Source organism: Saccostrea cucullata, unplaced genomic scaffold (genome assembly GCF_032062105.1).
Source record: "Saccostrea cucullata isolate Sc308-1 unplaced genomic scaffold, CSIRO_AGI_Scuc_v1 ctg8035, whole genome shotgun sequence".
Classification (NCBI taxonomy): Eukaryota; Metazoa; Mollusca; class Bivalvia; order Ostreida; family Ostreidae; genus Saccostrea; species Saccostrea cuccullata.
In genome coordinates, this window is record NW_026928470.1 from 1 (window position 1) to 15723 (window position 15723).

At 31.2% G+C, this 15723-nt stretch overlaps 1 protein-coding gene across 1 annotated transcript; it reads left to right on the top strand.

Moving 5' to 3' along the window:
- Window positions 1–26: 26 nt before the first annotated feature.
- LOC134277695 (actin-related protein 6-like) lies at window positions 27–14878 on the top strand (the record flags this gene model as incomplete). Its single annotated transcript, XM_062760020.1, has 9 exons — window positions 27–156; window positions 448–586; window positions 697–753; window positions 1315–1413; window positions 2432–2552; window positions 2650–2773; window positions 3601–3676; window positions 13597–13659; window positions 14003–14878. Coding segments are annotated over 9 exons (939 nt in total), but the record flags the coding sequence as incomplete, so codon positions are not given.
- Between the last annotated feature and the right edge of the window lie 845 nt (window positions 14879–15723).

The following is a 15723-nucleotide window of genomic DNA, read 5'->3' on the forward strand; positions in this document are numbered from 1 at the left end:
TACAGCATACTTACAAAGTAATTCAATTTCAGGTGGATTTCAATGAAACAAACATCATCGTCACCGAACCTTATTTCAACTTCAATTCAGTACAAGAGGCTATGAATGAAATCTTCTTTGAAGAATATGCCTTTAAGTCTGTGTTAAAAACTAATCGTAAGTTCTTTTTGAATTGCAAATCATTCATAAAGTACATATTTAATGAAAATTTTATAGTTATGATAATAGTTGAGATTTGACTAAAATTGAACATTCCTTTTATTTAGAAAAGATTAAATCAAACATCGAAACATATTCTCTCCCCTTCCCCTCTCAGTATGCAAGTTTTCGGTCATATCTTACATTTAAGATAGATATGAAATATGAAATATTTAAAAAAAATAACAAACTATGGCTTTGAATTCCTTCTTAACCACCTACTTAACTCACTATTCTTGTTTTTTACAGCCTCCTTCCTGAGTCAGTATAAGTATTCTAAGGAAACCAATGCCCCACCACTATGTAGTATAGTACTGGACACAGGGTATTCCTTCTCTCATATTGTCCCATACTTCAAGGGAAAGAAAATCACAGGGGCAGTCAAAAGGTATAAAAATTTAATACAATCTAATATTTATGTAATTTTCCTTTGAAAATTGAATGTGCAACATGAATTGTAAAGGTTGAAATAAAATTATGCTGTGTTTCACTTTGCAGAGTAAATGTTGGTGGCAAATTGCTAACTAATCATCTGAAAGAAGTAATATCATATAGGTATGTATTTCAAAAAATGAATGTAATTTTGAAAGAACTCCCACAAAGCATCAATTTAAAAAAAATGAAATGGAGTGATTGCCCTTTGCATGGCAGCAGAGGACTTTGAAGATAACATTAGCTTGTAAGTAGCTCATGGTAAACAAAATTGCTAACCTAGTTAGCAAAACTTATCTTAGGATAAGACTTCAAGTCTTCAATGAAAATTAGCAGTTGAAAATTTAAAGAAATAAAAGCATTTGCAACTTCAAAGTGTGTATTTTAATGACATCAGTATCAGTTAATAAGGAACACATCATCTTTTTCATTTGATTTTTTGTTGATTGACTTTTTAATTGGGAACCATATCTTGATACAGGTTAAAGATATAGTCTTTTCAAAATAAAATCTAGCTGGCACCACTACAACTTGAAAGCTGAGAACTTATTGATGTGATGCAATGTCTATGTAGTAAACAAACTTTTTAAAAATTGAAGTGTTTTGTAAAAATTCTGTGTACAATTTAAATATCTTATATGTTGCCTTCAGAATATCTTTGACAATACTTTATATCATTTTTAGACAGTTGATGGTAATGGATGAAACATATGTGATAAATCAAGTGAAGGAAGATGTGTGTTATGTATCTACTCAATTCATGAAAGATATGGAAACTGCCAAGTAAGTTGTACTGTAAGGATGCAGTGTCATCTTTATCGAAGATATTGGAGTTGGTGTGAAATCAAATATAGGAGCCATACTTAGTTGGAAGCATTTTACTTATTTTGAACATCAGAATTATAACTTTGGTTGTGTCAAGAGGAACAACTTTACATTTTTGCATGGAAAATTAGTAAAATCAAAGATATTTTGCTAAAACTTATTTTAAAAGATTATCATTTAGGGATGGGTATCGCCAAAAATTTCGTATCGCGATATATCACGATTTTTTTCACACAATATCACGATAAAATCATGATATTTTTAGAAGCAGTTTTTACAATGATTTTATATGAAAAGTCATTATTTTTCTAAAAAATTTGCTTGAAAAACAAAATTTCATTTTCTTGAAATATTTATGTATATAAAATCAATTATGTTTGGACGATAAGATGCCGTTCTTTTCACGTTTTACAACATTTTTATACTTTCTGTAATTGTAATTTGAAAAGATTAAACAAATAAATGAATAATTCCTGGACTTTATAATATGTACTTAAATACCGGTATTTAGGTCTCCGTATCACGATACGTATCACGCAACAAAAAAATCGCGATATACCGATCTACCGATAAAATCGCACATCCCTATTATCATTTCAAGCAAACAAGAATATGTGGTAGATATAGGATCTCCAATGGTTTATGTCTGGATATTATTTTTATCCAATGGGACTGTGAGAATGTGTTTGCCATCACTGAGCCTTGATGAAGGGTAAGAAAATACACAAAATCAGTTGGATAAAAATTTATCCATCCACACAAACCAAGGGAGTTTACCTTTATTTTACTAAAAGCTATCAAAAATTTCATACTGTTTTTACAACATAAATCCACTTTCTGACTCTATCAATTTCATGCAAAAACCATTGAGACCACAACTGTTGATATGGAAACCATATCATATGACTCCACAGTATAATCCAAATACACCTATGATAAACATGTCTGCTTGATATCTGAATTATAATTCAAACAGAAAGAGAGGTAAAGAGAACATGATAGCCCGGGACTATGTCCTGCCTGACTACACCCACATCAAGAGGGGGTACGTCCGACCCCAGGAGGAGACCACGGGGAGGGCCAAAGACGGAGAGCAGGTCAGTAATATACAGGGTCAAACATTTGCAATTAGAAAGACTTGGAAATCCAGTTTGTCTGCATTACCTTTAAGGGGCTATATTGTCTTCTTTGTAGATAATTCGTATGAACAATGAGAGGTTTGCCATACCAGAGCTGCTGTTTCACCCGTCAGATGTAGGGGTGCAGGAGATGGGGGTGGCTGAGGCCCTAGTGTACGCCATCAGCACTCTGCCTGAAGGTCAGTTATATTCTACAATAACTCTAAAATGGTTCTGTAAATTTTCAGCTATACTGGGATAATCAAAGTCTGGGAGCTAAATCAATTACTTCCATATTGTAGGAAAGGAAATTTGGTTTCATTTGTATCAAATTATGTGTAAGGTTATAAACCATGTCACTTAAAACATCACTATGCACTCTAATTGCACTATATGCAGTATTCTGGTGAAGCAAATTCATGTACATGTATTTGAAAGGTGAAACTTCAATATAAATTTTCATATACTGTACAAAGCTGCTAAAATATGAAGCCTTCTTTTTGAAGTAAACATACAATATTTTCATTTCAGTGTACTTGTACTTTGTAAAAGAAACACCAGAATAAATTGGAGAAATTTTAGTTGAGGCAAAAAAAAGTCTTTTCTGCTACCCGACCTACCCTATTTTTGTGCACCCGACTCTAAAGGTTTTTTTTAGCTTTTGGGGAAAAAATTCGAAACTGCAGGAATTTCATGTTCCAAAAGTGAAAGAAATATATATTTAAAACATGGACTTTCATACAATTCCACTTGAGTTGTGCATCAAAAGACATGGAAATTCATTTTAAAAGATTATATCTATCTGGCTATGACATGTTTAATTTTTGTAATAGTTCTTATCCAAAAAATACTGTTTGAAAAAATAAAATAGAATGAAAAAATAAAATAATTTTCCTACCTACCCTACACTATTTTTTCTGACTGGTAGCAGGAAACAAGAATTTTTTTTTGCCTGATTTCTTCTTAACTGATTTAAAAAAAAAATGCAGGATTGATTTCTCTTTCATTGATTTTTTTTATTTTTCAGAGATGCGGCCTCATATGTATTCTAACATTGTATTGACTGGTGGGAACTGTTTACTACCAGGCTTCTCTGAGAGATTGTAAGTAGATGTACTTTTATGTAAAAATTCCATGTCATACCGTGTACCTTGTGTAGTTTGGAAAATTTTTAATATCAAATGGCTTGATGCTTGATGCACATATGGAACGCCATCACTGCCTTATAGCATACAACTATGCATTTATTATGTCAATTTACAATTACATGATGTGAACATTTCTTTACGTTATGTCCATTTTTTATGAGATGATGTAAATATATCTTAACATCATGTCAATGCTGTGTAGCAACCTCTAATGATAAAACGCCGCTTAATGATACAAATAGCATTAAGCGTTGCAATTGCAACGCTTAATGCCATAAATTATTGCATTAATAGCTGACATCATCAACCGCTAATGCTAAATCGCCGCTTAATGCCAGAATTATATCATTAAGCGTCACAAATGCAGTGCAACACCGACGCTTAATGAAACAAGCAAATATCGACATATTCGACGCTTAATGATACACACTTGTGTATCATTAAGCGTTGCAGTTGCAACCCTTAATGATATAAAATTTAGAAATCGCTTGTAATATCTAAGAGAAACACACATCCACCTTTCCTGAACAATGAGATATCACTTGTCAAAATATTTATATATGCCCTTGTGCTATATTAATGGTAATTATAGAAGTTTTACTGTGTTTTCTATCTAGTCAAGGGAACATCTTTAAGCCCCGGATGTTTAAAAGATAGCTGGAAGAAAGAGATACAAACAAAGGGATAAATAAAAATGGTATTCAAATCCTTTAAAAGAACCATTTTTTTTACTAAAAATACAAAGGCAAACAAGCAATTAAATTCCTTTTAATTTGATACAATGATTTGAATAGTCAACCTCAAATAGATATATATATATATTATATCTGAATATTTTTAGCGAAACTTTGTATTTTAGATTTGATACAGCTAAACACATATCACTGTTAACGTTTCAGATATACGTATCGAGATTTTCACTAAAGTATTTTTAATCTGCTTCGTTTCTCCAAATTCCGAAAAAGAGAGACATCAATATTAATAACTTATGTTTAAGGATATATAACAAAGAATATAAGTAATACATAGAATAATATATATTGTGTTGAGAAAAAAGATCCATTTATGCTATATTTGTGAGCAGTGTTACTTGAATACATCACCGTTGCATCACTGCATGATTATTTTAGAATCAATTTTGAATTCTAGTATGTATCAAATTACAATATACATACTGACTGAGGTTGAAGAGGTTTTTTTATTTTTAAATTGTAAATGACGCATATTTCATTTGTAGTATTTTTTTCTTTCGATATATAAGATTAAGTTTACATCTGACAAATATCAAAATTAAATAGCTTTAAATTTATAGTTCTTTTTTCGGTACAAGAGATACCCTCTCTATTAATGCTAGTATTCATCAGAAGTATTTCGCTAACTGCGAATAGGTATTAAAAGGTCGCATGAAAGGCCCGACTATGCTTTTCTTGCATTGGTTAATTAATACTTTAATGAGCTACAAAATAGCAACTACGGCTAGAATGGGAAAGGATCGTACATTTTGACCGTGGTTTGCGACGTTCCAAAGTTTTCACTTTAGCAAATCAAAGATCCAAAGTTTTTGCTTTGCTTCTCTTGTTAATTATATTAAACTATATAGTTTTCTATAGTATTTTTTTGTTAGGGATATTCCGCTATTTAACGTCAGCCGTGAGTGAAAAAAACTGTCTAAATTTCAGACTTAAAAACAGAACCGACTAATAGGCGAGTATAAATGGTACATGTATACCGAAACAGATCATTATTTACTGACAATTGCAGTGGAGACAGACTGAAATCTTTCTAGTTAGCTAGGAATAGAATTAACCACTTTTGAATAATATAAGAAATTATTTTTTTCTAATTATTTCAAACATAAAGTACAATGCTTTGATATGCTTGACTTTTGGTATTTAAGGCATGGCATTCTTGGCGCTACATAATTAGATTTTAAATTGCTTCCACTTGGTCACTAGCTCATCTGATTCTATACATATAAAGTAGCACAAATGTAAGGAAAGAAAGAAACACAGAAGTCTTTCTATGTGCTGTCTAAATGGCAAAAATAAGCATGAGTTAGAGATCTTATTGCAATGACATTTATTTAATTTTCATTTTTTTTTTTCGTTATAAAAAAAACAATTCTTTCAATTTCTTTGATTGGAGATAGTTACTTTAAGACCCTGGGTAGCAAATGAAATTTAGATGATAAAAAAAGTAGGTTGCATATAAAGCAAGTCTGTGGCAAAATTTTCCAAGTAAAGGGGAGGGCATCCAAAAATGGAGAATAAAAAGTCCCTAATCTTCCCAAAACATTAAAGAAATATTTAACTTAAGTAGGATTCTTCTCTGGTTTCAATATTCAAAGCATATTTGTTGATATGTCTTATATTTAGATGCAAGAGGTTTAAAAGATATTTCTCTCCTTATCACAATAATACAACTTGAAATAGAAATGGTAAACTGCGTTTGAAAACTAGCAGGGACTATATTTTTGGCGGAATGATGGCGTATGAAAATAATCTTCTTTTCTGCCTCTCAAAATTATTATAGAACATTGAATTTAGATATAATTTTTACGCAATCAAAGACTAAACGAAATTTTCAGAATAAAGTTAAATTAATAATAAGGGACTAAAAATTCAAAATATATCAAATAAATAAGATTTTTCACACATACTAGAACTATGTTTGCTTTTAAACGATAACATTCAAATCTAAGTATAGATTTGAGCAAGAAAATCCGTAAAAAGTGTTATTTTTCTCTTAGTAAACGATCAAAACTATAAGTTTTTGTATCATTTTGTACCATTATGTGACAATTTACTATATGTGAAAATTGGAAAATCTTAATATGTAGGAAGCATATAAAAATAACTAATAAATCTTTTAAAAAAATTTCAAAAATGGAGGAAATTCGGATTATCAAATATCCATTTTATTTCAATTATCCATGTCAATTTGGTTATATCATCTTATAGGCCACATATGATAGTATTTTTTATGAAATATAAAAAAAAATAATCTTTTAAACTACAAGTAGGGATCTCATTATTGGAAACAGTAATTTTTAGCTCTACTGGTCAGAGACCAGGCTCCAGGATCATTAAACAGACCTAGACTTAAGTAAAAAATTCTATCATCTAAAAATCTTAAAAACTTGTTTAAGGAAACTCTTAATTTGCATATGACACAGATTGATGATACAAAATCGGAAAGCATTTTCATTTTGGGCTGCTTAACCTCTAAAAAAGTTCAGCATCTAAGACATTTTTTGACTTAAGCTATGATGTTTCATGATCCCGGGGCCAGAAGAGCTTATGCAATAGTAATGCGTCCGTTGTCCGTCCGTTTAGCTGTCTAGCTGTCCGTCTGTCTTTAAACATTTTTTTAAACGCTACTCCTCCTACAGTTGTAGTCTGATTTATATAAAACTGGGCACACAAGTAGACTACACTAAGATAGATAAAAAAGTGCATCGGTTTTTGATTTCGATGCACGGTGTTGCCATGGTTACTAAAATAGAATTTTCTGAGAAATTTCTTTAAAATGCTACTCCTACAGTTTTGATCTGATTTGAATATAACTGGCACACAAGTAGACTACACTAAGATAAATAAAATTATGCACCGGTTTTTGATTTCGATGAACAGTGTTGCCATGGTTACTAAAACAGAATTTTCTGTGAAATTCCTTTAAAACGCTACTCCTTCTACAGTTTTGGTCTGATGGCAATGGCTTTATTTCTCATCCTTTGTTATAAGTACAAACCAGTAGAGCTACAGTCTCGAGAGAGACTTCTGGTTTAATGTTAAGGTCAGACGACACATTCCTCAAAAATATATATATATTTTCTAAGAGATTGTCATTGAAGAAAAGGTACTTAAACAAAATTCCTTGCAAAAAATAAGGGTACCTTACCAGCCATTTGGACAAGATACCAAAGGTTCATATTTCTTATATAACCCTTATGGGTAATCTTTCTGAACGGCCTATCTCACTATTTTTGGTGGTCCTATATTTAAAAACATTTCAAAAAACAATGTTGAAATCAGAAGAGAATGCCAAATATGAATATTTCTTATCTTATTCCAAGAGATACAAAACATATTATTAAGGAACGTGTCGTCTGACCTTAATGTCCAGGAAAAAAGTAAAGTCCTTGACCTGACCTTGCCTCTAATATTAAATGGTCGAATTAAATTTCACTGATACCATCACTTAGTGATATTGTCCTCTAGATTCTGTGAAAATTTCATTAATTTTTAAATAAAAGAAATGTGAGAAGAATCCTACCTTAACCAACATAAAATATTTATTAATGTAAATTACCCCCGTCCCATCCCATCCCGACGCTTAAAAACATACTTTGTCTCTTTACTTCTCCCTAAATTGAAAACTTCAATTAACTACAGTGTAGTTTGATCTGATTTTTGTTTTATTTCAATGAGAAAGTCGGTGATATTACATTGGACGACAAACTGAAATTTAGAGAGTTTTTTTCACGGCTTGCGTAAAAAAAGTACGGTGGTATATTTAGGACACGCAATTATTTGTTTTTTAAATACCAAGGGAAAAATTATCTTGTAAAAACGACATAATTATCTTGTGAAAACGACATAATATCTTGCGAAAACGACATAATATCTTGCGAAAACGACATAATATCTTGTGAAAACGAGAAATTATCTTGTGAAAACGACATATTATCTTGTGAAGACAAGAAATTACCTTGTGAAAACGAGAAATTATCTAGTGAAAACGACATAATATCTTGTGAAAAACGACATATTATCTTGTGAAAACGAGATAATATCTTATGAAAACGAGATATTATCTTGTGAAAACGAGATATTATCTTGTGAAAACGAGATATTATCTCATTTCACATGATAATATCTCATTTTCACAAGATAATAAGTCGTTTTCATCAGATTATATCTCGTTTTCACAAGATAATAAGTCGTTTTCCCAAGATATTTATGTCTCGTTTTGCACAAGATAATATCTCGTTTTCCCAAGATAATAAGTCGTTTTCCCAAGATAATATCTCGTTTTCCCAAGATAATAAGTCGTTTTTACAAGATAATAATGTCATTTTTCACAAGACATTTTTTTTCCAGTATTTCCAAAAAAAAATTATTGCTTGTCCTAAATATACCACCGTAGAAACGAACATATCCTTTAAAAAATACTACAATAAACTATAGTCCTAAAGTACCAAAGTAAACATTTAGAAACTTAAATTTAATATTTATAGTGAAAACCTTTGAACTTTGATCTGCTATAGTAAAAACTTTGAAACATTGATTAACAACAGTGAAAACTTTGGAACTTAATCAACAATAGTAAAGTCTTAGAAACTTTGATGTAGTTATGTTTTGATTATGTCGAGACTGTAGCTCTACTCGTTTGTACTTACTTATAATAAAGGAAGAAAAAAGTAGCAGTTGGGGCTTAAAACTTAACAAAAGCAACAAAAAGAATGACGGTCCTTAATTAAGTCTATTTTTGTGGCAAGATTGCAATAAAACTACAACTGTAGCAATAGCTTTCAATAAAATTTTACAGAATTTCCAATTTTAGTTACCATGGCAACATCAATCAACTAATTCAAAAACACGAAACTGAGAATAGAGTATGCTAGTATAGTCTACTTGCATGCCAAATTATATTACAATCTAACTAAAACTGTAGGAGGATAAGCATATTGAAAGTATTTCCAAAAAAATTTTATTTTAGTAACCACGGCAACACTGTTCATTGAAATCAAAAAACGATATCTTAAAGTTTAGTCTACATGTGAGCTTCGTTATTTTGAAATCAGGCAAAACATGTTGTATAAGTAGCATTTTATTATATTATTTCTATTTTTAGTAACTAAGGCAACACTGTTCATAGTAATCGAAAATCGATACAGAAATTAAGAATCTTAGTGTAGTCTATTTGTGTGCCAAGTTACATTGAAATCAGACAAAAACTGCAGGAGGAGTAGCATTTTAAAAAATTGTTTACAGACAGACAGGCAAATATATTACAAAATGAAGTATGTGAACTTCTTTTGACATAATTTTTTATAATTTGGTAATTTTATACATGTACTAGTTTTCAAAATTGATTCTAAAATAATCATGCCACAGTAATGTATTCAAGTAAAACTGAGTACAAATAAAGGATAAATGTACCTTTTTCTCAAAATGATATATTATTCAATATATTGCATTCATTTGTATTCTTTGTGTTTTATATACTTAAACATAAATTGTCAATATTGATGTCTCTCCTTTTCAAAAATTTGAAGAAACGAAGCAGATTAAAAATACAATTATAGTGAAAATAAATTTATTTCTCGATACGTACATGTATATCTGAAACGTTAACAGTGACATGTGTTAAGCTGTATCAAATCTAAAATACAAAGTTTGGTATATTTAAATATATTCTTTATATTTAAGGGTTGAGTATTAAAATCATTGTATCGAATTAAAAGGAATTTAATTGCTTGTTTGCTTCTGTATTTTCAGTAAAATTGGTTCTTTTAAAATGATTTGAATATCATTTTATTTATCCCTTTGTTTGTATCTCTTTCTTCCAGCTATCTGACTGTCTGTCTCTTAATCAACCCTGGCTTAAAGACATTCCCTTGACTAGATAGAAAACAGTAAAACTTCTATTTTTACCATTAATATAGCACAAGGGCATATATAAATATTTTGACAAGTGATATCTCATTGTTCAGGAAAGGTGGATGTGTGTTTCTCTTAGATATTACAGGTGATTTCTAAATTTTAACTCATTAAGGGTTGCAACCGCAACGCTTAATGATACACAAGTGTGTATCATTAAGCGTCGAATATGTCGATATTTGCTTGTTTCATTAAGCGTCGGTGTTGCACTGCATTTGTGACGCTTAATGATATGATTCTGTCATTAAGCGGCGATTTAGCATTAGCGGTTGATGATGTCAGCTATTAATGCAATAATTTATGGCATTAAGCGTTGCAATTGCAACGCTTAATGCTATTTGTATCATTAAGCGGCGTTTTATCATTAGAGGTTGCTACAATGCTGCATTACATGAAGTAAATACATTCTTTCATTATGTCAGCACTTCATAACTTGAAGTAAAAAATTCATTATGTGAAGTGATAATGTGTTTACATTGTGTTAAAACTTTATTGCGTGAAATGAATTTTTCTTTACATCATTTCATTTCTTTAATATGTGAGGTCGAAATTGTATTACGTCAAGTAAATTGTGTTTTATAATTAAACTTATCATTACATTAAGTCAAAAGCCCATTCCTTTTTTTAGAGTGTATATATCTATTATATCAAAGCATTATTACGTGATATGGATTTATCTTTATTATACGGCGAGAGCATCATGATGTGAGGTGAACACATCTTACCTTTATGTCAGTGCTTTATTACGTGGTGTAAAAAGTGTATAACATAATGTGAACATATCTTTATATTATATCAATACTTTATTACATTATGTCAAAACTCCATTCCGTGATGTGAATATTTAATTACGTTATGTCAACTCTTTCTTATGTGATTTAAAAATATCTTTATATTGTGTTAACTCTTTGTCATGTTGATTCCAAAATTTCATAACCTGATGTTAAAAAACATTTACATTATCTCAAAGCTGTGCATGTATATCTAGTATATAATGAATGTTGACGACAGTGTTTTAATGACTGGAAAGAAGGGGGGGGTCCTGATTGATTAGGACAAATTACAGGCAATTAATATCAACCCCCCTCTTTTCCCAGACATAACTTTACTATAGAAAATGCAATGTTCATTGAAACAGTACAGCCCCCATTCCCACTTTTTGTTGAAGTATAATCCACTAAGGGTAATGTAATATGTCTGGAAAAAAATAGGACTGACCGAAGTTGGACCCCTCTCCCCGAAAAAGGAGTTCCGGGCTTGGACATTTTCTTTTTCTTGGCTTGTCAAGTTTTTTCGGGTAAATGATTTTTTTTTCTGGCTGACTGCCTCTTTCAAAAAAAGATGCTATGTCATTGGAGTTAGTAATTTTTTTTAATCATTCCAGAGCCAGAATTCTATTACAAAAGTCTACCAGTCGCTCATCTAAATCAATTGAATATGCCTTAGTACGCATGCATGGGCACATATCAGTGGCGGATATGGGAATCTTGAACAAGGAAGGGGGACGGTATATGGTTGGAGACCAAGAGGGAAAACGGAGAAGTTCTCAGGCTTTATAGTTTCATAGAAAAAAGTTTTCAACTTGATTCCGCTAAGCTTATTGTGAAACTAATGCAATGTCCTACAAAGTTTAAGACTTTTATTTAAAAAAAAAATTCAAAATAAAAAGAAAAAAAATGATTGCTGCACGACTCCTAATATTTGATTTACTAGTATTTAACTATGAGATTAAAGTAAACAACCTAGAATTTAGACGTGACTTTAATTCACAGTCGCAGTGTTAAGGCTTTGCCCGTTTCAAGTTTGTCAATTATTTGTCGCTTACAGTTTTCATTTAAAGATGTCATTCCCAAATCGCTGAGAATCACTTCTAAGACAGTTTTCTCTCCCGCCATTTTTTGTGCTTGCGGAACGCGGAAATAACGCTATGCTCATATAAAGGCCGAGGATACCCGTTTTCGCATAACGTCATAGTGAATCGACATAATGTAGAAGAGTGCGCACAGTATGGCATAAGCTTTTCACATCAGTTAATAAAAACTAAGATCTCATGAAAAGTAAACACAACGAAATGCAAGTTGACGAAATATAATTGTTACTATGTGTAAATGTCATAAAGAGTTGACATCATGTAAAAGAAAGTTAACACGATGCAATAGTAGTGTGGGTTAATATCATAAAGAGTTGACATCATGTAATGCAAGGTTGACACAATGCAATAGTAGTGTGGGTTAATGTCATAAAGAGTTGACATCATGTAACAGAAGGTTGACACAATGCAATATTAGTGTGGGTTAATGTCATAAAGAGTTGACATAATGTAACGGAAGGTTGACACAATGGAATAGTAGTGTGGGTTAATGTCATAAAGGGTTGACATCATGTAATGCAAAGTTGACACAATGCAATAGTAGTGTGGGTTAATGTCATAAAGAGTTGAGATCATATAATGCAAAGTTGACACGATGCAATAGTAGTGTGGGTTAATGTCATAAAGAGTTGACATCATGTAACGGAAGGTTGACACAATGCAATGGTAGTGTGGGTTAATGTCATAAAGAGTTGACATAATGTAATGGAAGGTTGACACAATACAATATTAGTGTTCTGCTATAAGGCAGTGACGGCGTTCCATATGCACACATACGATTGGCACTATATTTGGTGCAATCATGAATTAATGCTATCATAATGCAAAACTTTACATAAAATCCAACTTTGGCACACAAAAGGATGTAGGAAAGCTGCCAAAATATGACCCACATCAAGTACATGTTCAATACTAAAGTCATTTATTTGTAGAATACAGTAATCTCGTATCACGATATCAGCAAATGTAACGTAAATTTTACAATCTGCAGAAAACTAAATCCAATTCTATGGCAATATTTAGTATAAATATTTCTTTTTGTCAAGGAAGAGAATATCTTTAATAATTTGTGCATTTGGATTATGACTTTATCCAGAGGTTTTGAAAATCTGTCAATGTTTTCATGCATGAAGTACCGTAGCTTTATTGATAAAAAATACAGTTAATTCTTATGATATTTAGAATGATTATCTTGAATACCATGGTAATCTTATATAAAACAGATCTCAGAAAGTGATTTTAAAGTCTACAACCATTTTATCTATATTATCCACAAATGTCCAGTTCGAAGAAACCCCTTGCATTCAAACTTTTTTACATACTTATGTTTGTTTTGTTAGTTATGCTGATGTAAGAAGTATGGCCCCTGAAGAATATGACATCTCAACTAAAATGCCAAGCAAGTAAGTTTTTCAATCTTTTCATTTACAAATATTCATGTATATATAAGAACAAGCACAGTGATACAGGCTAATCCAACATTTTTACTTTTTTGGACCCCCCTTAAAAAAAATAAACGAGAAATAAAAAAATATATACTAACAACACCTTAAAAAAACACAACTAATGCAAGCATTGTCTAGGTAAGAGATATCTTATTATATTAACAAAATTTTTGAAATTTCATATGTATTTTAATGATAGCTGGTCTGAAAAAGAACAAGGGAGGTTCTTTATCTTAATTTTCCTTACCAATAAAGTATAGGTAACATTTAATCTTGATTAAAATCTCATCCTATTTTGCAGCCCTGTGACTTATGCGTGGGAAGGTGGTAGAATGCTAGCTAACACTGAGGAGTATAAGAAAATGGCCGTCACCAGGGAGCAGTACGAAGAACATGGTCACAGTATTTGTGCTGAAACTTTTGATATCTGATAAACTCAGGAGTTTTATAAAGGAAAAAATTTGTTCAGGTAAACAATTCTATGCCATCTACAGGAAATGTGAGCTTTAACTCAATAGGAAATGTGAGCTTTAACTCAATAGGAAACGTGAGCTTTGAATCAATAGGAAATGTGAGCTTGGACTCAAATTCTGTGGTGTAGATCTGAAATACTGGAGGAATCCAATTATAGCAGCAAAATGTCATGGATAGTAAGGCTTCATTTCATGATGTTTACAATAGAAATTAAAGAATATGTGGTTATATAAAGTACTGTCTAGAACTGTTGCTAGAGGTAGTATAGTGAAGTGAACAGTGTGGTTAAATATCTTTTTGAGGCCATAAATTTTTACTTTCAAAAACCCATTATATTGAAGAAGATATCGGTTTGTAAAGGAGACCACAAGGATACTGAAAGTGTGAGAAATTCCAGATTAGAAAGTATTTGCTCGTTAACATCTTCTGAAATGTTAATTACATAAAATTTGTTTATACAAAGCAAAATTCGACAATGTGTTCAATTCATTATAAGGTTCATGTATATCATCATGATTTTTTCATGAAAAACGGTTGCAATTATTGTCACAAAGTAATTTTTTTTATGTAAATCAAATAAATATGACATGAAAACACAAAATTAATTTATAAAATTGGGTAAAAGAGCATTTACCTAAAGTATGATGATTTATTTATTATTTGATATTTTTACTGCATGGTTTTATATGTGTATTTACATGTATACTAAATATTAAAGAAAATTTTAAGAACCAGGGGATCAATGACTTTTAGAAATATTTAAAGCCATTTTGATTATGCAGAATTATGCAGAAACATTTGAAAGGTGACAACAGCCATATATATTAATAATCCTTAATTGTAAATAAGTCCAGAATTTGAAAAAATCTTCAAATGTACAAAGGCTTAATTTTAGTTGATTGATGATGGTTCACAGACCTGGTAAATTTGAAGGTTTTGCTCATCCCCCTTCACATTTATGGTCTAGGTAAAATGACACCCAAGGAAAGGTCATATTACAAGAAATACATTAAAAACCCCCAAAAATAATTGCTCAAAAGCAATGACCAAGGTTAGACTTTCAGGGGAAAAACAGATGGACAGACGAAAAAATATATGTGATCGCAAATCTTCAAATTACAAGAGCATCACTATGGATTTGGGAAATGAACTTGAAAATGACTGATCTTTAGATATTCTAGTACATGTTTTGTTGTATACTGTAGAAACACTTACATGTATTTCGATGAGGTTTAAATTTCCTGATTTTGTGAAAATATATTAGTTTGTGGGGATGAAAATTCCTAGAGGCAGAACTGTAGTCTTATGGTTTTATATTTTAGTCTTTGGCCATAATGCTACAGTTCCTATAATGCAAATATTGTGCAATTTATGAGGCAGGCATCCAGTGCATGGTTGGTGAGAATTTGTTCACTTTCCAGCATTGGTCAATTAACTACCTTTCACTCCCTATTTCTAGAGTATTCTTAAACTATTCTGTATACATGTATTTAGGGCCCCGCAAGGATTTGCGAGTGCCCTATAGTAATCACTCTGTCTGTCCGTCTC